General features: G+C 36.8%; 1 protein-coding gene across 6 annotated transcripts in view; it reads left to right on the top strand.

The window, feature by feature from the left end:
• The window catches only part of USP53 (ubiquitin specific peptidase 53), a 68,577-nt gene that overhangs the window by 9,574 nt on the left and 35,512 nt on the right, over positions 1-23,491 (top strand). For 3 of the 6 annotated variants that reach the window (XM_055342456.1, XM_055342458.1, XM_055342455.1), the window contains 2 exons: positions 5,358-6,034; positions 20,430-20,522. In XM_055342456.1, the coding sequence (XP_055198431.1) occupies positions 5,891-6,034; positions 20,430-20,522 (237 nt within the window). In that variant the 5' untranslated portion in view covers positions 5,358-5,890. Of the gene's footprint in view, positions 1-74; positions 149-5,357; positions 6,035-6,544; positions 6,590-20,429; positions 20,523-23,491 lie in introns of those variants that run through there. The other 3 variants (XM_055342457.1, XM_055342460.1, XM_055342459.1) reach the window with 3 other exon arrangements.

Raw genomic sequence — 23,491 nt, 5'->3', positions numbered from 1 at the left:
GAGCCCGACGCAGGACTCGATCCCGGGACTCCAGGACCGTGCCCTGGGCCAAAGGCAGGTGCCAAACTGCTAAGCCACCCAGGGATCCCCTGGACATTCATTTTGTTTCTTATTTATTGCACTGACCAACTATATATATCTCAATAAGGTAGTGCTTTTTGGGGAGAAGGCATAGATTCTCAGATTTTATATTAAAGTGTTTATTTTTAATTTTAGTTGTTGCTAGGTTGATATAATAGTGCTACAAGGGTATTGTAGTATAATTACATTTTTTAATTAGTCAGCAATAAGGGAAAGTAGCTCTTTCCATTTATCTCCACCAAGACTGTTTCTTTTAAGTTTTTGCCAGCTGATTGAAAGAAACAAAGTGCCTCTTAATTATTTTGATTATACCCCTGTGTGGAGGTCTCCAAGGTCTCTGGCATTCCCAGGTTTGCTTATTTTGTAGAATTACGAGGCCTCGACATGTAGTTATACTTCTATGCTTTTTTTAAATTACAGCGAAAGGAGATAAAGCAAAATCAGCAAATGGAAAAGGATCATGGGATGAAATCTGGTGAAAATCAGGCACAAGTTTTTCATAATTTTTTTCCAGTGGAGTCACATGAGTTCCTCCAGCAACAAATTGTGGTGACATATGTAAAATGTCATCTACCAGAAAGCTGTTTAGAGACTCAGTGGTAGAGTTTTTATTGTGAAGTGGTTCACATAGTTATCCTCTACCTCATTTGTTATCAGAATTCCAGACTTCCAGAAGGAAAGCAGGTGTTCAGGATAAACCACATTGTTTGCACAGTTTAGGCACAGTGACCAACTCTCACTTGTTTTTGTAGTGGGAATCCTCCCAAAAATTTAAATTCCAAAAGCCTAAAACCTTGTGAGCAGGCTTTTCTAAGGATAGCAATCTTTGAGCTGCTATATTGTGTTTTTCTTTTTTTTCTTAAGTAGCTCTATTGAAATATAATTCACATGTCACACAATTCACTCATTGAAAGAGTACAGTTTCATTTTCAGTATATTTACAGGAAGGTAAACCCATCACCACAATTTTAGAACATTTTCATCACCTCAGAAAGAATCTTTGTACCCTTTAGCTCTCACTCTTCCTTTCTTATCTCTATAGCCCTACTTGTCCAGTGTAAGCAACCACTAATCTACGGGCTGTCTCTGTAGATTTCTCTGTTCTGGACATTTTGAATGCATGGAAATGTAACACATGGTCCTTCCTGATTGGCTTCTTTCACTTAGCAAAATGTTTTCAATGTTCATCCATATTGTAGCATGTGAAAGTATTTCATTTCTCTTTACAGCTGAATAATATTCCATTGTATGAATATGTATGCACACATACACACTTACACCACATATTGTTTATCCATTCATTAGTTGATGAACATTTAGGTTGTTTCCACCTTTTGGCTGTTAGGAACTTTGCTGTGTTAGCTCTTTTCTGCATAACCTCCCAAATATTTATTGAAAGAATAAATATAGAATCACATTTGCATTCCTGGAATAAAGCCTCCTTGATTATTATTCTTTTGAATAGTGTACATTATTCTTTTGACACTGATAGATTATGTTTGCTAGTGCTTTATTTATAAGTTTTGTATCCAAGTCACATTAGTCTGAGGTTTATATAGTTTTGATATTAAGGTTGTGTTGGCTTCATGAAATGATTTGGGAAATTTTGTATATTCTCTGTGGTCTGCAATAGTATAACATTAGAATTAACAATTCTTTAATGTTTAGATAAAATTGAACTTTGAATCCATCTGATCTAGATGCCTTTTTCAATGGGAGAACTTTTGTTTACACGTTATTCTAGTTTGTAAAAATGTTTTCCATTTTTTCTTGGATTAATTTTGTTAATATGTGTTTTGCTGGGAAATTACCTATTCCTTTAGATTTTAAAAGTCCTTGCCATAAGACTTATGTGATACTCTTTTACAGTTCTTTTGGTTGCTTATGTATCTCTGGTTATTTCTCATTTATCTATCTCTTTAGTGTTTATATACCTGTTTTCATTTCTTTCCTTAATCAGGCTTGTGAAGATTTTATCTGTTATATTAGTTTTTACAAAAGTTTAGTTTATTTTTTTTCCCTGTTGTTTGCCTATAAATGGCTTGAAAATCTCTTTTTTCTCTTTCTCTTTTCGGTTTAAAACTTCATAATTTTCATCCTGCTTTCTTCCCCATATCATGTTTGGATTTTTTGAGTTGTCTATTTTCTTTGTTTCTCTGAGTTTTTTTGGTCTTTAATTCTGGAAAAGTCTTAGTCATTTCTGAAGGTATTAACCCAATTTACTTTATCTTTCTGGGAATCCTTTTAGATAGTATGGATTTCATCCATGCCTCTTAGCTTTTTCAGAATGTTTATATATTCTACTTCTTTATTCAATTTTTAGTGCTTTGTAGGAAAATTTCCTGACCTGAACTTACTTCTCATTAATATGGTTTTCACTTCTATTCATTTTGCTAGTTAACTCACTCTTTTTACAAAACTTTGGTAATTTTTTTTAAATTGTCATATTCAATTCGTGGATATTTATTACTTCAAATCTCTATTTCCTTTGGTCTGTTCACCCTGTTTTTCGTGTTATACAGTGTTCAGTTTGTGCCTGCCTTTCACAATGCTGGTCCTCTTCAAGTATCTGGTTCTCTTTTACCTGAAGTACCAAGTTACAAACTAGTAATATTTACATGAGAAGGGTAAAAACACAAGGCTCTTATTTGTGTTTCTTCGGATGATTTCAGTGAGTAGAGGTGGGATGTTTCAGTGAGTAGAGGTGGGCTATTAGAATGATACAGCTTGAGAATTAGTTCCAAAAAGAACTTTCTGTTGCTGTGCCTAGTGGCATGATCTTCTCCAGATTGTACTGTTCTCTGTTCTATTTGTGAAGTAAGGGTGAGTGCAGAACACACAGGGGCCTTGCAGGTACCCACGCTTGTTACCATTTCTCAAACTGACTGTGGGCTGTGCTCTAGTGCTTTTCTACTGTTATAATCTCCCTTACCCTCCAGAAGGCAATAGGTGGTAGCTGAACTTTCCTATTTTGTTGCATTGTGTGGGGTGGGAATTCTCTGCCTAGAGAAATGTGAGGAATGGAAAAGATCTTGAACCAGAAAGACTTTTCCAGTCTGTAACACTTGGCCCTCTCTATTTCTTAGCTACTGTTTCCCTCCCACTTTAGAAACCAGTTATTTTTGGTGTCCTTTTCTCCCTGCTTCTCATTAGGCTACCTCTTGCTTTTGTGTAATCTCCAGACTTGGGATGGAGATAGGGAACCAGGAGCATATACTAGTTTGACATCTTGCACAAGAATGCAAGCTGCAGTATTTTTAAATTACCGGTTCGTGTTTTGCTCTTCACCAAACTAAGCTCAGTAAAGGTAGGGATTGTTTTATTTACCTTAGGACAGTTCATGGTATAAACCTGGTGCCTAGTAAATGATGAAAGAATATCATCTCAAAAGGATTCTTTTTTTTAAAAAAAAATTATTTACTCATAAGAGACACACAGAGAGAGGCAGAGACATAGGCAGAGGGAGAGAAGCAGGCTCCTGTGGGGAGCCTGATGTGGGACTTGATTCTAGGAGCCCGGGATCACCACCCAAGCCAAAGGCAGACACTCAACCACTGAGCCACCCAGGCATCCCAAAAGGATTCTTTGATTAAAAATACGAATTTATGGGACGCCTGGGTGGCACATTGGTTGAGCATCTGCCTTTGGCTTAGGTTGTGATCCTGGACTCCTGGGATCAAGTCCCACATCAGGCTCCCCAGGGAGCCTGCTTTTCCCTCTGCATTATGTCTCTGCCTCTCTCTCTGTGTCTCTCATGGATAAATAAAATCTTAAAAAAAAAAATTACTACCAATATAGAGCTCCCTTAATGTTGTAAAATTATGCATTTGTTAAAAACTTAATTTGTATGTAAGATTTGGAGATCATTCAGATCACTTTAGAGAAGGTTGCAACTTACAGTTAAAAAGAAAACATTTAACATCGTATAGTGTTTTAGAATTTTTGAAACATTTAACCTATTTTAATCCAGGCTATTACTGTTGTCCCCATTTTATAGATAAAGTAGCTATACATCAGAGAGGACAAGGATTTGTTTAAAACCAAACAAGTAATAAGTGATGAGCTAATTAATATGTGGGGCTGGAAACAAGCCTTGACTTTAATTCTTTAGATAAGATGCTTCTTTATTCCTAGTGCTTTCCTGTTTTAGTGGGTATTTGACAAATGGTATTGAACTGATCTATGCCATTCTGTCTTTTCGTGCTGTGAAAATGAAACTTGCTGACTTTAAAAGAATTTAAAGCCAAAGTCCTTACACGGGATTTTCAGTACCTGACAGATCTGTTTCCCATCCTTCCTTTTTATCTTCTTTTCTTTGTTTATATTTCTCCTACCATATTGGACTGATTACTATTTTTCCAACATGCCAAGCATGCTATTCCCTCTCTTAGAAATGTCTTCTCCCAGGTGGCATCTTTGCCTCCTTCAAATGTTTATGCAAAGGTAACCTGGTCAATTAGACTTTCCATGACTATCTTATTTAAAAGTGCAAACTCTCTCACATTATATGCATTTCCCATCCTCTTTCCTTGCATTATTTTTCTGTTAGCGCTCAGCACATAACTCTGCTAGTACAAGTTACAATTTGTTATTCATTATATTAATGTCTGCCTTTCCTCATTAAATTAGTCCAGGATCTGGCACCGTACCTGGCTCAGTAAATGTTTGTTGAGTGAATGAACATAGGAAAGAAATTTAATTGGTTAAACAAGACTTTGTTAGTAATACTTGCTTTTAATGAAGTTTAAAGTCCTTTTCGTCAGGAACATGCATTTGTGATTAATGTAGAAATGTACTTTAGCTCACTAGTATTTGTTTACCCATATATGGTTTCTTCTGAATTTTAATGTATACCAATTTATGTAAAATCTACAGTTTTTTTGAAAAATACCATGATTCTGTGTAAGACAGGCAACAACATAGAGTCTCTGTACATGTATTTGTTTTAATAAAAAAGCAATTTAGTGTTGACAACAATGTTGGTACTTTTGAAAATACTACCTGAGATCTAATTTACAGTTTTCTCTAGAATATTTTCCTTATGAAACCAATGGCCACTGAAATTTTGAAGTAGGTAGCAATTAATGTACATTGGTATTTTAAAAAATTTTAATGAAGAATAATGCTTTTATCTTTATATTTTAGAACATTATTAGTTATAATCCTTTTGTGATTACATATTCAATATTTGTGTTTGTATAGTAAAGTAGGAATTTTGTTCAGCCATTCTTGATTAGCCTTTACTTTTATCTAAACATTTATTTTCTTTCTTGTAGATTTGCTTTGAGGTCACATTGATAAGAAATATGGAGTCACCTTTGATAACTTCACCTGTGAAAGAGAGAGTCTTCTTTCTTACTAAAAAAACATAAGGAAAACAATGACCAAAGGAATTATGCCAGATGCGAACTCAACATCTTTTTTATCATCTGTTTTTTAAACCATCAAGACAAATGGCTTGTGTTTTAAGGAAAATTATTTCTTCATCAACATTATTTTTAGCAATTTAAAAAAATATTTTTTACCATAAATATACAACTCTCTTATAAAATTTAATACATATAAAAATCTTTAAATTCCTGTTTATAAATAGCTTCCTTTTTTAGAACTTGGATGTTTACCCCATTTTTGCTTGACAAAGTCCTCAGAAATTTATACCATCAGGAAGGATATGGACTTGGAACCTTATGTTACTGTAATTGACTGCAGTGAATTTAAGTGGACACTTCAAGACATCATCCCTTTTATCATCAGAAATATCACATAAATATATAATTCTTAGCTTTGATGTAAACAAATTTTCTTGAAAATGGCATGGGTAAAATTCTTACGGAAACCTAGTGGCAATCTTGGAAAAGTTTATCAACCTGGAAGTATGCTATCCCTAGCCCCTACCAAAGGCTTGTTAAATGAACCAGGACAAAACAGCTGCTTTCTTAATAGTGCTGTACAGGTGAGACCATAATTTCTTGTTAAATTTACAAAAATGGTTTTCAGGAAGTCCTTTGTTTAGTGTTTCTTATATTGTAAGAATAAAGTTATTATTGCCTGGAATGACTTTTTAATATCACTTTTAATGGTATCAAAAATATTTTGACTTGGAATTTTGTTTTTTTTTAAATTATAAATAGGATTAGATATTTATTTAATATAAATGGGAATGATTTTTGCAATAGAATAATGTATTACTGTGATATAAAAATATCTTTTGACTTAAAATGTTTACTTAGTAAATTAAAATTCTGTTTCTAAAGTAATATTTTTGAATGAGCTCATCTTCCTTTCCTCCCCCCACCCTCTTTTTTTTTTTTTTTTTTTAATCCCCATAGAGAGCTTGGGTTGAAATAAGAATGCAGTTTTAATTCTCAGGACTCAAACTCTTTCAGCCTCCATCCACTATGGCCTTAAATTGATTCTCTGGAATCATAATTTGGACACCACTGTTTTAGTGGAATTGAAGATTAATCCATTTTGCTTCAGTCCTTGTTGAAATTCTTTTAATTAACAAGTATGTACTAACCTGCTTTTCTTCTTTAGATAAATATCCTTTCTTATGTAAGATGTAGTCTTTATTCAGTAGTTCCAGATTTTGTGGGATCCTATATCTTTCTGACCATTGACTTTATAGTACTAAAGAGGAGGAAGATTTAGAATAGTGGAGTGTTATTCTATTGACCATAGATTATACCTTAAAAGAATTTATTTAAAATAAATCACTTAGGGGACCCCTGGGTGGCGCAGCGGTTTGGCGCCTGCCTTTGGCCTAGGGCGCGATCCTGGAGACCCGGGATCGAATCCCACGTCGGGCTCCCGGTGCATGGAGCCTGCTTCTCCCTCTGCCTGTGTCTCTGCCTCTCTCTCTCTCTCACTGTGTGCCTATCATAAATAAATAAATAAATAAATAAATAAATAAATAAATAAATAAATAAATAAATAAATAAATAAATAAATAAAATAAATCACTTATACATTTTCCACTGGTTTCCCCCCCTTCTGAAAACAGAGTAGAAAGAGAAATATTGGTTAATTAACTCATATGATAAGTGAACATACCTAGAATGCATCAGGTGCTCAGACAGCTGACTCAGATTTGTTTTCTCAATTGTCCTCTGTCAGATGTCAAATTTGAAAGTTCTATAAGGCACTCAGGGAAAGAGACCTAATTGGTATTAGGGCAGCATTCTAATAATACACACTGAGACCCTTAAATGGTGGTCACTGTTCTACCCTGGCCAAAAGATCCTACTGGCATTAAGTGCTATGAGAATTGCAAACAAATATTTATTGAATAGCATTGGATTTAGGGAAATACTGTATACCAAAAGACTTAGAATTAAATGCTTTTGTTTAAATCAGGCTGTGAGAAAGGGCTTTATCACTTTAAATCTTTTTCTATTAACCCTTTTCCAGTTCTTTTTTTACATTTATATATTTCCCTCTATTTCTGTCTCTTTGGCTCCCAAAATGCTGTGTGTAGTTAGTGAGATGAAAAGAATGTTGTAACAGAAAATTCTGAGTAAAGAAGGACACTTACTTGGTAAGGAAAATGAAGAAGTATTCCAATGATTAAATATATATATAATATATAATATATATATATATTTTTTTTTTTTAAATGAACATTCCATTGATCTTTACCATGAAGGTTATTTATGTTCTTCTACATAGTTATGATCATTTCTGCTGTTCACCACTCCTTTGTGTAGACTCAGCATTCCATCTGGTATCACTTATTCTCCTTCAAGGACCTCTTTTAACATTTCTTGTACATCAGGTCTATTGGTGAATTCTTTCAGCTTTTGTGTTTCTGGAAAAAATCTGTTTCACTTTTGTTTTTGAAAGATATTTTTACTCATTAAAGAAGTCTAAGTTGGTAGTTTTACTTGTTCAGTACTTTAACAAATCTGGTCCTTTTGTCTTAGCTTGCATTATTTCTAATGAAAAACTGTTGTCATTCTTTGTACTTCTGTGTGTAACGTGTCCTTTTTCTTTGGGTCCTTTTAAGAATTCCCCTTTTCATTACTGTAAAGCAATTTGATATTGATGTGCCTTAACATAGTTTTCTTCATCTTTTTTGTGTTTGGGTTTATTGAGCATCTTAGAACTGTGGGGTTTATAATTTTAATCAAATTTGGAAAGTCTTTGGCCATTCTTTCTTCAAATTTTTCTGTTTCTTGCCTCCTTTGAGGGACTGCAGTTATATAAAGTTGGTTGCCTGAGGTTGTCCTCCAGCTCACTGATGCTCTCTTAATTTTCATTTTCAGTCTTTTTTTCTTTCCCTCCATTTCATTTTGTATGGTTCCTATTACTGTGTTTTCAACTTCATTAATCTTTTCCTTTGCGATGTCTAATCTGCTGTTAGTCCCATCCAGTGTATTTTAATTTCAGACATTGTAATTTTAACCTCTAGAAGTTTGATCTGGGTCTTTTAAAAATCTCTTTCAAGTCTATACTTAACATGTTTGGACTCTTCTATGGAATTTTGAACATAAAATACAGTTCTAATGATTGCTCTAATTGTCTTGTCTACTAAGTCTGTCATTCTACAAATTCTGAGTTTTAAATGATTTTTTTCCTAATTTGGGATATATTTTCTTGTTTCTTTTAATGCCTGGTGATTTTTTATTGGATGGCAGATGGTTTTGAGTTTATCTTACTGGACAGTGGATATTTTTATATTCCTAGAAATATTCTTTAACTTTGTTCTGGGGATAGGGTTGCTTTATTTGGAAACAGTTTGATCACTTTACTTTTAAGCTTTGTTAGACAGTCCCAGAGTTGTGTTTCTTCCAAGATTAATTTGTCTACTCCTGAGTAAGACCCTTCTTTAGCCAGTGCTCTGTGAATTATGAAGCATTTTACATTGGCTCTTAGGAGCAGGCACAGTCCCGCAGGTATGAGCTCTTGGCACTATTCCCTTTAATTTTGGGACCAGCCTCAGGTAGTTTCCTCACAGTATTTGCCTGAATACTCGAGAGGGACCTTTTGGAGAGATGTGATGTTCACTCTTTGTGTAGCTCTCTCCTTAGCAGCACTCCTCCCTGCCAACTCTAGCTGCTTTGCCATCCCCGAACTTCCACTTCTCTCTCTTCAACTCAGGAGATCTGCTGGCCCAGATGTTAAAGTGTCTGCCATAAAAACAAATTTGCAAAGCCAGTCTTCACTAACAAACAACTATTCAAATATAGATTTTCTGTTAGAAAAGCCCTGACTAAAAAAAAAAAAAAAAAAAAAAAGGCCTGACTTCATTTTATAAAATGCAGACTATAAATATTATTCTGCAATTTGATTGAATAGTTTTAAAAACTGCTGAGAAATAAATTATAGAATATATCTAGTAAGAAATTACTAAAAGTGGACATCATTAAAGTGCACTGTTTTGAATAGTAGCTGCACTAATTTACATTCCCAACAACAGTGCATGAAGATTCCCTTTAATCTACATCTTTACCAACCCTTGTTATTTATTGTGGTTTTGATTTGTATTTCCCTCCTGAACATATTTTCATGTGTCTGTTGGCTATCTATCTGTATGTCTTCTTTGGAAAAATGTCTCTTCAAGTCCTTTGCCCATTTTTTAAATTAGGTTGTTGGTTGTTGATATTGATATTAAATTCTATAAGTTCTTTATATATTTTGGATAACAACCCCTTATTGGTGTGTATGAATTGCAAATATCTTCCCCCATCAAATAAGTCACCTTTTTGTTTTGTTGATGGTTTCCTTTGCTGTGTAAAAGCTTTTACTTTAATGTAATCCCATTTTTTTTTTTAAAGCTTTTTTGCCCTTACCTGAAGAGACTGGTCCAAAAAAATATTACTGTTACTAAGGCTGATGTCAGAGAGCATACTCTGTTTCTTTTCTTCTAGGAATTTTATGGTTTCAGGTTTTACATTCAAGTCTCTAATCCATTTTGAAGTTATTTTTGTGTGTCACGTAAATGTGGTTCAGTTTCATTCTTTCACACATAGCTGTCCAGTTTTCCCAACACCATTTATTGAAGAGACTGTATTTTCTCCATTATATAGTCTTGGCTTCCTTTGTCAAAAATGAATTGGCCATATAAGCATGGGTTTATTTCTGGGCTCTCTATTCTGTTCCATTGACTTATGTATCTGTTTTTCTGACAATACCATACCATTTTGATTACTTTAGCTTTGTAGTGTATTTTGAAATCAGGAGGCATGATGCCTCCAGCCATCTTCTTCTTTCTCAAGATTATTTAGGCTATTCAAGATCTTTTGTGGTGCTATACAAATTTTGGGATTATTTGTTCTGTGAAAAGTGTCATTGCTATTTTGATAGGCATTGCATTGAATCTGTAGATTACTTTGGGTAGTATGGATATTTTAATACTCTTCCAATCCGTGAAATATCTATTTGTGTCATTTTTTATTTCTTTAAACAATGCTTTACAGCTTTTAGAGTACAGTCAGACTTCGTTTTATTGTGCTCCACTTTATTACACTTTGCAGATACTGTATTTTTTTTTTTTACATTTTAATGGTTTGTGGCAACTCTTTGTCAAACATGTCACTGTTTTTCTAATAGCATTTTCTCACTTTGTGTGGTTTTGTCACATTTTTGTAATTCTTGCAATATTTCAAACTTTGTTATTGGTACTGTATTTGTGATGGTGGTCTGTGACTGCTGATCTTGATGTTACTATTGTAATTGTTTTGGGGCACCACAAACTACACCTGTATATGATGGCAGACTTAATTGATAAATGTTATATGTGTTCTAACTGCTCCAATTGACCCGTTGTTCCCCCATCTCTCTCCCTCTCCTTAGGCCTCTGTATTCTCTGAGACATAACAACATTGAAAATAGGCCAGTTAGTAACCCTACAGTGCCCTATAAGTGTTCAAGTGAAAGGAAGAGTTCATGTCCTCTTACTTATTAATTTATGTTTTTTAAAATATTTTATTTTTTTATTACTGAGAGAGTGTGCATGAGCATCAATGGGGGGAGAGAGAGAGGATAAGAATCTGAAGCAGACTCTGTGCTGAGCACAGAGCCTAACTTGGCCTCTGTGTGGCTTGATCTTACAACCCTGAGACCATGAACTGAGGCAAAATCAAGAGTTGGATACCCAACCAACTCAGCTACCCAGGCACTTCATGTCCTCTCACTTTAAAGCAAAAGCTAGAAATGATTAAGCTTAGTAAGTAAGGCATATCAAAAGTCAAGATAGGCTGAAAGTGAGGCCTCTTGTGCCAAACAGTTAACCAAGTTGTGAATACAAAGAAAAATATCTTGAAGGAAATTAAAAGTGCTACTCCAGTGAAAACACAAATGATAAGAAAGTGAAACAGCCTTTTCTGATATGGAAAAAGTATTACTCATCTGGATAGAAGATCAAAACAGCCATAACATTCCCTTAAGTCAAAGCCTAATTCAGAGAAAAGCCTGAACTCTCTTCAATTCTATGAATGCAGAGAGAGGTAAGGAATCTGCAGAAGAGAAGTTCAAAGTTAGCAGAGATTGGTTCATGAGATTTAAGGAAAGAAGCCATCTCTGTAACAGAAAGTGCAAGGCAAAGCAGCAAGTGCTGATGTACAAGGTGCAGCAAGCCATCCAGAAGATCTAGCTAGGATAATTCATGAAGGTGACTGACACTAAGCAATAGATTTTCAGTGTAGACAAAACAGCCTTTGATTGAAAGAAGATACCATCTAGGGCTTTCATAGCTAGAGAGGAGAAGTCAATGCCTGGCTTCAAAGTTTCAAAGGACAGGCTGGCTCTCTTGTTGTGAGATAATGTAGGTGGTGACTTTATTTTTTTTTTAATTTTTATTTATTTATGATAGTCACACAGAGAGAGAGAGAGAGGCAGAGACACAGGCAGAGGGAGAAGCAGGCTCCATGCACCGGGAGCCCGACGTGGGATTCGATCCCGGGTCTCCAGGATCGCGCCCTGGGCCAAAGGCAGGCGCCAAACCGTTGCGCCACCCAGGGATCCCTAGGTGGTGACTTTAAATTGAAGCCAATACTTATTTGCCATTTTGAAATTTCTAGAGCCCTTAAAAATTAAGCTAAATCTACTCTGCTCATGCTCTATAAATGGAACAACAAGGCCTGGATGGCAGCACACTGTTTACAACATGGTTTACTGAATCATCCTGCTGATGAAATTTACTGTTCAGAAAAAAAAAAAAATCCTCTCAAAATATTACTGTTGATTGACAATGTACCTGGTCACCCAAGAGCTCTGATAGAAATGGACAATGCGAGTAATGTTGTTTTTATGCCTGCTAACACAATGTCCATTCTGCAGCTCATAGATCAAGGAGTAATTTTACTTTTAAGTCTTACTATTTAAGAAATTTCATAAAGCTATAGTTTTCATAAGGCTATAGGTTCCATAGGTAGTGATTTCTCTGATGGATCTGGGCAAAGTAAATTGAAAATGTTCTTGAAGAATGTGAATCTAGATGTTACTGAAATATTTAGGCTTCATGGAAAAAGGCCAAAATATCAACATTCATAGGAATTTGGAAGAAGTTACTTCCAAGGTTCATGGATGACTTTGAGGGGTTTAAGACCAGTGGAGGAAGTAACTACAGATATGGTGGAAAAAGTAAGAGAACTAGAATTAGAAATAGAGCCTGAGAATGTGATTGAATTGCTGCAATCTCATGATAAAACTGTAATGGGTAAGAATATCTTATGAATGAGCAAAGAAAGTGGTTTCTTGAGATGGAATCTACTTTGTGAAGATGCTGTGTACATTGATGAAATGACAACAAAGGATTTAGAACATTGCAATAAACTTAGTTAATAAAGCAGTTGCAGAGTTTAAGAGGATTGAGTCCAATTTTGAAAGTTCCGTGAGTAAAATTCTACCAAACATTGCATGCTATATAAAAATAGCTGATGAAAAGAAGAGTGAATCAAACTTCATTATTGTCTTATTTTAAGAAATTGTGACAGCCATCCAGCTTTCTACAACCACTACCCTGATCAGTTAGCAGCCATCAACATCAAGGCAGGATCTTCTTCCAACAAAATGATTACAACTCTGAAAGCTCAGATAATGGTTAACATTTTTAGCAATTAAATATTTTTAAATTAAGGTATGTACGTTGTGTTTTAGTCATACAGCTCTTGCATGTTTAACGAGCAACAATATAGTATCAACATAGCTTATGTATATGCACTGGGAAACTAAAAAGTTTGACTGGCTATTTGCAGTATTAGCTTTAGTGTGATGGCCTGGAATTGAACTTGCAATATATCGGAAGTATGCCTGTACAAGTCTTAAACCTCCTTTGTTAAATTTATTCCTAGGTATTTTATTCTTTTTGGTGTAATTATAAATAGGATTGTTTTCTTAATTTCTCTTTCTGATGGCTCGTTATTAGTTTGTAGAAACACAACTAATTTCTTTTTTTTTATATATATATATAAATTAATTTTTATTGGTGTTCAATTTACCAACATACAGAATAACACCCAGTGCTCATCCCGTCAAGTGTCCCCCTCAGTGCCCGTCACCCATTCACCCCCACCCCCCGCCCTCCTCCCCCTCCACCACCCCTAGTTCATTTCCCAGAGTTAGAAGTCTTTATGTTTTGTCTCCCTTTCTGATATTTCTCACACATTTCTTCTCCCTTCCCTTATATTCCCTTTCACTATTATTCATATTCCCCAAATGAATGAGAACATACACTGTTTGTCCTTCTCCGGTTACTGTGGCCAAGTTCAAAAAGGGTGTTGCCTGAGTTCTCCTCTGGGATTTTGATGGAATCTTGTCTCACATTTAGATCTTTCATCTATTTTATCTTTGTGTATGGTGCAAGAGAGTGGTCCAGTTTCATTCTTCTGCATGTGGATGTCCAATTTTCCCAACACCATTTATTGAAGAGACTGTCTTTCTTCCAGTGGATCGTCTTTCCTCCTTTATCGTATATTAGTTGACCATAAAGTTCAGGGTCCACTTCTGGGTTCTCTATTCTGTTCCATTGATCTATATGTCTGTTTTTGTGCCAGTACCACACTGTCTTGATGAACACAGCTTTGTAGTACAACCTGAAATCTGGCATTGTGATGCCCCCAGATATGGTTTTCTTTTTTAAAATTCCCCTGGCTGTTCGGGGTCTTTTCTGATTCCACACAAATCTTAAAATAACTTGTTCTAAGTCTCTGAAGAAAGTCCATGGTATTTTGATAGGGATTGCATTATACGTGTAAATTGCCCTGGGTAACATTGACATTTTCACAATATTAATTCTGCCAATCCATGAGCGTGGAATATTTTTCCATCTCTTTGTGTCTTCCTCAATTTCTTTCAGAAGTGTTCTATAGTTTTTAGGATATATTTTAAGAACCATTTGAATGGTAAATGGTTCTCCAACCTTTTATTTTCAGGTTGTAGGTGTCTTTCTGTCTAAAATGAGTCTCTTGTAGACAGCAAATAGATGGGTCCTGTTTTTTTATCCAGTCTGAAACCCTGCGCCTTTTGATGGGGTCATTAAGCCCATTCACGTTCAGAGTTACTATTGACAGATATGAGTTTAGTGTCATCATGATATCTATTTAGTCCTTGTTTTTGTGGATTGTTCCACTGAACTTCTTCTTAAAGGGGAATTTTAAGAGTCCCCCTTAAAATTTCTTGCAGAGCTGGTTTGGAGGTCACATATTCTTTCAGTTCCTGCCTGTCTTGGAAGCTCTTTATCTCTCCTTCCATTTTGAATGAGAGCCTTGCTGGATAAAGTATTCTTGGTTGCATGTTCTTCTCATTTAGGACCCTGAATATATCCTGCCAGCCCTTTCTGGCCTGCCAGGTCTCTGTGGAGAGGTCTGCTGCTACCCTAATATTCCTCCCCATGAAAGTCAGGGACTTCTTGTCTCTTGCTGCTTTAATGATCTTCTCTTTATCTTTGGAATTTGCAAGCTTCACTATTAGATGTCGAGGTGTTGAACGGTTTTTATTGATTTTAGGGGGGGATCTCTCTATTTCCTGGATCTGAATGCCTGTTTCCCTTCCCAGATTGGGAAAGTTTTCAGCTAGGATTTGTTCAAATACATATTCTGGCCCTCTGGCCCTTTCGGCGCCCTCGGGAACCCCAATTAAACGTAGGTTTTTCTTCCTTAGAGTGTCATTTATTTCCCTTAATCTGTCTTCATGGTTCTTTAATTGTTTATCTCTTTTTTCCTCAGTTTCCCTCTTTGCCATTAACTTGTCTTCTATGTCACTCACTCGTTCTTCCACCTCGTTAACCCTCGTCGTTAGGACTTCTAGTTTGGATTGCATCTCATTCAATTGATTTTTAATTTCTGCCTGATTGGATCTAAATTCTGCAGTCATGAAGTCTCGTGAGTCCTTAATGCTTTTTTCTAGAGCCACCAGTAGCTGTAGAATAGTGCTTCTGAATTGGCTTTCTGACATTGAAGTGTAATCCAGATTTTGTAACCCTGTGGGAGAGAGGGCTGTTTCTGATTCTTTCTTTTGAAGTGAGGTTTTCCTTCTAGTCATTTTGCTCAGTGCAGAGTGGCCAAAAACAAGTTGTATTGGAACACGGGGGAGTATCACTGGTCCGTCTAGCTGGTCTTCTGGGGGAGGGGCCTGTTGCGCTGATTTTCAGGTGTTAGCACTTGGGGGAGCTGCTCTGCCCCTGCCTGCTGCAGGGCTCCGCGGGGGTTGTTTACCCCGTGGGGCCCCTGGAGGAGCAGCCGCAGTTGCTATGGCAACTCTGGAAGCCTGGATTCAGCCTCCACAGGAACTACGGGGCTCCGGGCTCTGGTTCTCCGTCTGCAGGGCCTGGAGGCTCCGGGGCGGGGCTGCTGATCTGCTCAGCTCCGGGCAGGAGCGTCCTCGCTGTCCTGGGCCCTCCCGGCCTCTGCCTGGTCCGGGGGGAGGCCGGATCCTGGGCTGTGTCCCGGCGCCCTGTGCTCCGGGGCCTGCGCTGTGGGATTCGCGCTCCCGCCCCGCAGCCCCCTCCGCGGAGCCGCCGCCTGAGCCCCTCCGAGCTGCTCCCGTGCGCGCTGCAGCCCTTAGGGAGCTCGGCGCACTCTCCCGGGGCGCAGGTGTCTGTTAGTGTCCCAGGGAGCCCGAGGGCATCCCCGCCCTCCTGGGTCCTGCTCCACCTCCCTGCGGGCCCCTTTCCGCCCGGGAAGGTCGGTGCAGCTCCTGCTCCTCCGGGACGGGGCTCTCCTGTCCTGGGGACACTCGCCCCGGCCTCAGCCCGGATCCTCGCGGGGCCCCTCCCCCTCGGAGGCCTTTTGTTTATTTCTTTTTCCCCGTCTTCCTACCTTGATAGAAGCGTGAACTCCTCTCACTGTAGCGTTCCAGCTGGTCTCTCTTTACATCTCAGGCCGAATTCGTAGATTTTCAGGATGGTTTGAAGGTTATCTAGGTAATTTGGTGGGGATAGGTGACTCGGGGACCCTGCTCTTCCGCCATCTTGCCCCTCCCCCCACAACTAATTTCTTTATGTTAATTTTGTATTCTGTGACTTAATAGTTTTTTGGTGGAGTCTTTAGGGTTTTCTATATATAGTATCATGTCATCTGCAAATAGTGACAGTTTTACTTCTTTTCAATTTGGATGCCTCATTTCTTTTTCTTGCCTAATTGCTGTGGCTAGGACTTCTTGAATAGCTGTGATGAGAGTGGGTGTTTTTGTCTTGTTCCTGATCTTAGAGGAAAAGCTTTCAGCTTTTCGCTGTTGAGTATGATATTCACTATGGGTTTGTCATATATGACCTTTATTATATTGAGGTATGTTTCTTTTATACTCATTTTGTTGGGAGTTTTTATCATAAATGATGTTGAATTTTTATCAAATGCTGTTTCTGTATAAAGATGATTATATGATTATTCTGGTTTTTAATGTGTAATACATTGATTTATAGATGTTGAACCATCTTTGCATCCCTAGAATAAATCTCACTTGATAATGGCATATGATCCTCTTCATGTACTGTTGAATTCCATTTGCTAATATTTTGTTGAGGACTTTTGTATTTATGTTCATTGGTGATATTGGCCTATTATATTCCCTCTCTTTTCCCTCCCTCCCTCCCCCCTTTCCTTCCTTCCTTCCCATATCTTTGTCTAGTTTTAATACCAGGGTAATATTGGCAATATTGGTAATATTGGTAATATATGAGTTTGGAAGTATTTCTTCCTCCTTAGTTTTTTTGGAATAATTTGAAAAGGATAATTAGCAACTCTTTTTTTTTTTTTTGTAAGATTTTAAAAATTTGAGAGAGTGAGAAAGAATGAGTATGGGGGAGGGGCAGAGGAAGAGGTAGAAGCAGGCTCCCCACTGAGCAGGGTGCTTGACACAGGGCTCAATCCCAGGACCCCAGGATCACAACCCGAACTGAAGGCAGATGCCCAACTAATTGAGTCACCCAGGCACCCCAACCAACTCTTCTAGTGATTAGTAGAATTCACCATGAAACTATCTGATCCTGGACTTTTGTTTGAGGAAATTTTTAAGTTACTGATTCAATTTCATTAGTTGTAATCATTCTGTTAAGATTTCCTATTTCTTTGTGGTTTGGTCTTAGAAGGTTGTGTTTTTTTAGGAATTTATCTGTTCCTTCTAGGTTTTTCAGTTTGTTGGCCTATTATCATCTATAGTAGTCTCTTAACGGTTCTTTGTATTTCTGTGGTGTCAGGTGTAACTTCTCCTGCATTTCTGATTTTGTTTATTTGGGTCTTCTCTTTTTTTCATGATGAGTCTGGTGAGAGGTTTATTGATTTTTATCTTTTCAAAGAACCAGCTTTTAATTTCATTGGTCTCTTCTAATTTTCCCTTTTGAGTCTCTCATTTATTTCTACACTGATCTTTATTACTTCCTTCCTTCTACTAACTTTGGGCTTTCTCTTTTTCTAGAGTCTTTGCATGTAAAGTTAATTTATTTGGACTTTTCTTATTTCAAAAGTTGTGTTTCCATTTTCATTTGTCCTAGGGTTGTTTTTTTTTTTTTTACCCCCTTCACATTTCTAAGCACTTCTCCTCAACCCTACCCCAGTCTTTTTATTATTCAAGTGTAAATAATATGCGGTGTTATTTTAGTTTCAGATGTACTATGAGTGATTCAACAGTTCTCTACATTTCTCAGTGCTCATCAAGATAAGTGTACTCTTAATCCCTTTTAACTATTTAATCCATCCCCAAACTCTTCAAGTCTCTTGTTTAGTTGGATTCTTTTTTTCCTTGTTTGTTCATTTGTTTCCTAAATTACATACATAAGTGAAATCATAATGGTATTTATCTTTCTTTGACTTATTTCACTTAGCATTATGCCTTCCAGTTCCTTCCATGTTGTTGGCAAATAGCAAGATTTCTTTGTTTACCTATTGGTTGTTTATAATCAACATTTTAAAATGAAGTAGGATAAGGGTTAACTACAATTAGAATAACTTTTGATACAGATTTTTTAAAAATAGGGGTTAGGGATCCCTGGGTGGCGCAGCGATTTGGCGCCTGCCTTTGGCCCAGGGCACGATCCTGGAGACCCGGGATCGAATCCCACATCGGGCTCCCGGTGCATGGAGCCTGCTTCTCCCTCTGCCTGTGTCTCTGCCTCTCTTTCTCTCTCTCTCTCTCCCTCTCTCTCTGTGACTATCATAAATAAATAAAAATTTAAAAAAATTAAAAATAAATAAATAAAAATAGGGGTTAAATGATTATACTGAATTATGTATAGAGAAGTCACATAAAATATTTTTTCTGTAGTTTGGATCTAGTGTAACTTAAACATTTTGCTAATCCAGAAAACATTCCAGTTATATTTGAAAGAGTTACTTCATTAGTCTTATAAACATTATGGAGGGTATTCTCTTTTGGCTGAATATTTTAGGATTTTATCTGATGACATAACTACAATTAAGTAGTTATGACATATGGTGTGGTTTTAAATTGTCTAAAAGCAAAGTCATAATCTTTAATAACTAATGTTTATTGTGTTCTTACTTGTGTTGGTATTTCCTGAACACTATATGTTCTCTGTACTCCAATTCTTAAAACAATGCTAAGAGGTAGGTACTGCTTTTATCTTCATTTTACTGATAAGAAAATTGAGTTTCAGAAAATATTTGCTGAAGTCAGCCCAAGAGGTGGTAATTAGTAAATCCAGAATTAATACCCAGGCAGCCTGCCTTCAGATGTTGTTTTATTAAGCCTACTTTCCAAGTTTGTGCTGTCCTGGTCTTCATCTTGACAGATGAATGAATTCCAATGTCGTGTATTTTATGTTATGATCAGAGGTGTGCGCTTTACAAGAAAATTATTAAACATTTTCAAGTGCTTTGCAAAAACACTAAATTATTTGTGATCTTTAAGAAAAAAAACTGTCAAAGGGAAATTCTGAAATGGCCTTTAGTTATTGAGGCCATTTTCAATTATTGAGTAATTGAAAATATAGGATATGTATTAAAATTATTTGTTTTTCTTAATCTTTGTTTCTAGTTGGGAGAAATGAGACAACACAAATGGATTTTCTAAGTTATATTATTTAGGAAATGATGGAAAGATATAGGGAAACTTGGAGATCTGTTCCTTATAGTAGTAATTACAGCAACAAATAGCAGCTGGCATTCATTGCATGCCAGTTATGTACTGGGCACTCCTCTAAGCACTTTATATATTAATACATGTCATTTAATCCTTATAAGAATGCCATGAGCCAGGCAAAATTATCCCCACTGTATAGTTTTCAAATTTTTTTAGAATGATTTTAAATACTGGACTGATTTATTTAAACTATTACGGTGTTATTTGTTTTTGTCTTTCAGCAGCGAATGATGAATGGATAATTGCAGCAAATACATTCATATTATTCCTTAACTGATGCTTTTTACCATACTGTCCCTCTCTTACTACACAGCTGGGCGCTTTGTCATTCAATATACAGAGACCACAGGCCTCTGCTCACTTTTTCTGGCTGTTACCTACTGACCCTTATTTGATAGACCCTGGCTTTCAACTCCAATTATATTTCCTTCCTAAAGTTCAGTCTGTTCCAAGTATTATAATCACTTCCTCTTTCATGTCACTGCCAAGTCCTCTATTCAGTGTCCCATGTTTCCTCTTCATATAAAATCCTTAACTGAGGAATTAGTTTTTTCTTATTCCATGTCTGTCAGTTTTTACATGTGAATCAATAGGAATATCTTCTAAATCCATCTTTTATATATTCACTAGATGTATATAGCAGTTTAATAATTGCTGTTAGTTTCAGTAGTTACATATGTCTGATTGTGCACAAGAGATTAAAAGAAGTTATTAGCCCTCTGCAATTTAAAAAATACTCAAATCTATCTTTTATTGTAGGGAGAAACACTTTACTGTATTTCCTTTTTCATTGTTTCTTTCTTATAATTTCTTAGGTTTTATGGCAATTGGATATATTTCGAAGAAGCTTGCGGGTTCTAACTGGACATGTTTGTCAGGGAGATGCCTGCATATTTTGTGCATTAAAGGTAACCTTTTAATAGTACTGGAAAATTACTATTAATTGTTTTGCCAAAAATTTCACTTTACTTGATTGTTTGGTTTGACATATTTGGCCACTTTATTTGAAAATAAAGTTCATTGTCAAGTGACTTAGAGCTTTGAATGTGAATTCTTAAAGTATGATTTATTCAGGTTTATGGGTTTTTTTTCCCTCACTTTTATGTAAGGGCAGTTAAAAATATTCTAGTATAGAAACATTAGAAATGTTACATTTTTCATTATTTTGGAACAATTCTTTTTTTTTCTTTTAAGATTTTATTTATTCATGAGAGAGAGAGAAAGAGAGAGAGAGAGAGAGAGAGAGAGAGGCAGAGACACAGGCAGAGGGAGAAGCAGGCTCCATGCAGGGAGCCTGATGTGGGACTCAATTCTGGGTCTCCAGGATCACGCCGTGGACTGAAGGTGGCACTAAAACACTGAGCCACCCGGGGTGCCCTGGAGGAATTCTTTATTCATTTTATGAAATGTTTTTTGAACTATTACTGAATTTTGTACACTGCTGTAGTTACTGAGTTTACAGCAGTGAACAATGTGATAAAAACTCTGTTCTCATGGAACTTATATTCTTGTAGGGGAGGAGAAAATAAGTAAGCAAAATATAAAGTGTGTTAGATGCTAATAATTTAAAGGGGAGGGGGGAAATAAAACAGGGAAAGGGAATAGAATGTTGAATAGCCAGAAAAGCCTCACTGGGAAAGTTTAAACCATTATCTGGAAAAGGTGATGGAGCGATGCATTCTGAGCAAGCAGGGAAATGGTAACTGCAAAGGCCCTGAGGTGAACATGGTGACATATTCAAGGAAATCTCAGTGGCAGAAGCTTTGTGAGCAAGGCAGAGAGTGATAAGAGATGAACTTAGAAGTAAGGTAAGTTGTGGTGATTGTAAAACATATCTGCAGGGGTGTGTGGGTGGCTCAGTTGGTTAAGCATCAGACTCTTGATTTTGGCTCAGGTTATGATCTCAGTGTTGTGACATTGAGAAGGCTCACCTTGGGCTCTGCACCTAGTGAGGATCCTGCTTGAGGTTCTCTCTCTTTCTCCCTCTACCCATCCCCGCTCTCCTGCAGCTCTAGATAGATAGATACTTTAAAAATAAAACATGACCACAGATTTTTCTGTACTTTTTTTTTTTTTTTTAAAGAAAGAGCATGAGCGGGGAGAGGCAGAGAAAAAGAGAGAATCCTAGGCAGACTGTCATGCCCAGGGCAGAGCCTGACACAGGGCTTGATCCTTACAAGACTGAGATCATGACCTGAGTGGAAATCAAGAGTTGGACACCAAACCAACTGAGCCACCTAGGCACCCCTCTTCTGCTCTTCCTATCAAAAGGTAGAGTCTAGTTCTTTGAATATAGGCTGGCCTTAACGATTCGCTCACCAAATAAACTGACAGAAATGATGCCACAGACATCTGAGGTTAAGGTAGATTGGAAAAGGTGATAAAATTTCCACCTGGCTATAAATTAGGGTGTCATTCTTGGGAGTGAGCCACCATGTGGTGAGGAAGCCAGGCTGGCCACAGCTAAAGCAGAAGTCTAAGCAGACAGGCAGCACCAACAACCAGCATCAACTGCTTGATGGACGTGAGCAACCGTCAGATGATTCTAGGTCCCAGCATTCATAATGTCCCAGATAACTCCCAGTGGAGCAGAGTAGAGCTATCCTCACCGAACTTGGTGATTTGTGATCAAAATAAATGTTATTTTTAGTAACTGAGTTTTGCGGTGGTTTGTTATGGTTTGTATGTTATCTGGAATGGGAGTCCTTATTGTATAGATCCTTCAAGACTTATGTGAGAACCTTGGCTTTTTCTCTTGAGTGTTTTAGGAAGTCTCCAGATTGTTTTGAGTGGAAGAGTGATATAATCTGTTTGAACTAGATAGAATGTTTGGACTAGATCTCTTTGGCTACTTGGATGAGAATAAATAGAAGAGAGACAAAGGTAGAAGCAGGGAATCATGTATATATTAGCATCTCATTTATGTCATTGTTTGCCCAAGAATTTAAGATTTTATTAACATGTTACAGAGATAAACATTTCATTCTTTTACATTCTTGAATATTCTTAAATGCATACGTACTTACAACAAAATAAAAACCATTTTTCTGCTTTATTTTGATTTATATTCCTGAATATAACTCACCAAAGAAGACAATTTTATATTCTCTTTTTTAGAACATGGCAAATAGGGTTATTGTTAGGGAATAAAGAATAAACTTAGATCAAATTACAGTATCACATTTTATTTATGCCACAGTTAACTTTGGATATTTTGTCCATTTGTAAAAACTCGTATAGTTAAAATTTCTAGCCTAAATCTTTTCATGGCCTTACACAATCACCTGCCTACCTCCCTACCACTTACCCAAAACACACTCTCTGTCTCACATATTGCTCTTTAGATAGACTGGCTGACTCTTGCAGTTTCTCAGAGCTGGCTTCCATTTCTGACTGTTTTGTTATTCCTTTTGTCTAGAATGTTTATCTTCTAGATGTTTTTGTGGCTAACACCTTATTTCCTTTATGCTAATCCTCAAATGTGGACATCAATGAGGCCTTTCCTGACTACCCTAAGTAATAGTTAACCTCCCTCCTACTCTCAGCATCTTTATTTCTATTGTAATACTTTGTCTCTCTTGTATTTTATTTATTTTTCTCCATTGTGTTTATCATATTCTGACATTCTATATAATTACTTACTTGCCTTCTCCTTATTACAACTAGAATGTATGCCCCATAAGGGCAGGATTTTTGTTTTCTAGTGAAGATACCTCACATATACTAAGTCAAAAAACAGATGACGGGGGATCCCTGGGTGGCTCAGCAGTTTAGTGCCTGCTTTTGGCTCAGGGCGTGATCCTGGAGTCCCGGGATTGACGGCATCAGGTTCCCTGCGTGGAGCCTGCTTCTCCCTCTGTCTCTGCCTCTCTCTCTC

Source organism: Nyctereutes procyonoides, unplaced genomic scaffold (assembly GCF_905146905.1).
Source record: "Nyctereutes procyonoides isolate TBG_1078 unplaced genomic scaffold, NYPRO_anot_genome, whole genome shotgun sequence".
Classification (NCBI taxonomy): Eukaryota; Metazoa; Chordata; class Mammalia; order Carnivora; family Canidae; genus Nyctereutes; species Nyctereutes procyonoides.
Note: the sequence above shows the minus strand (reverse complement) of the source record. Positions and strands in the feature narration are given on the sequence as shown.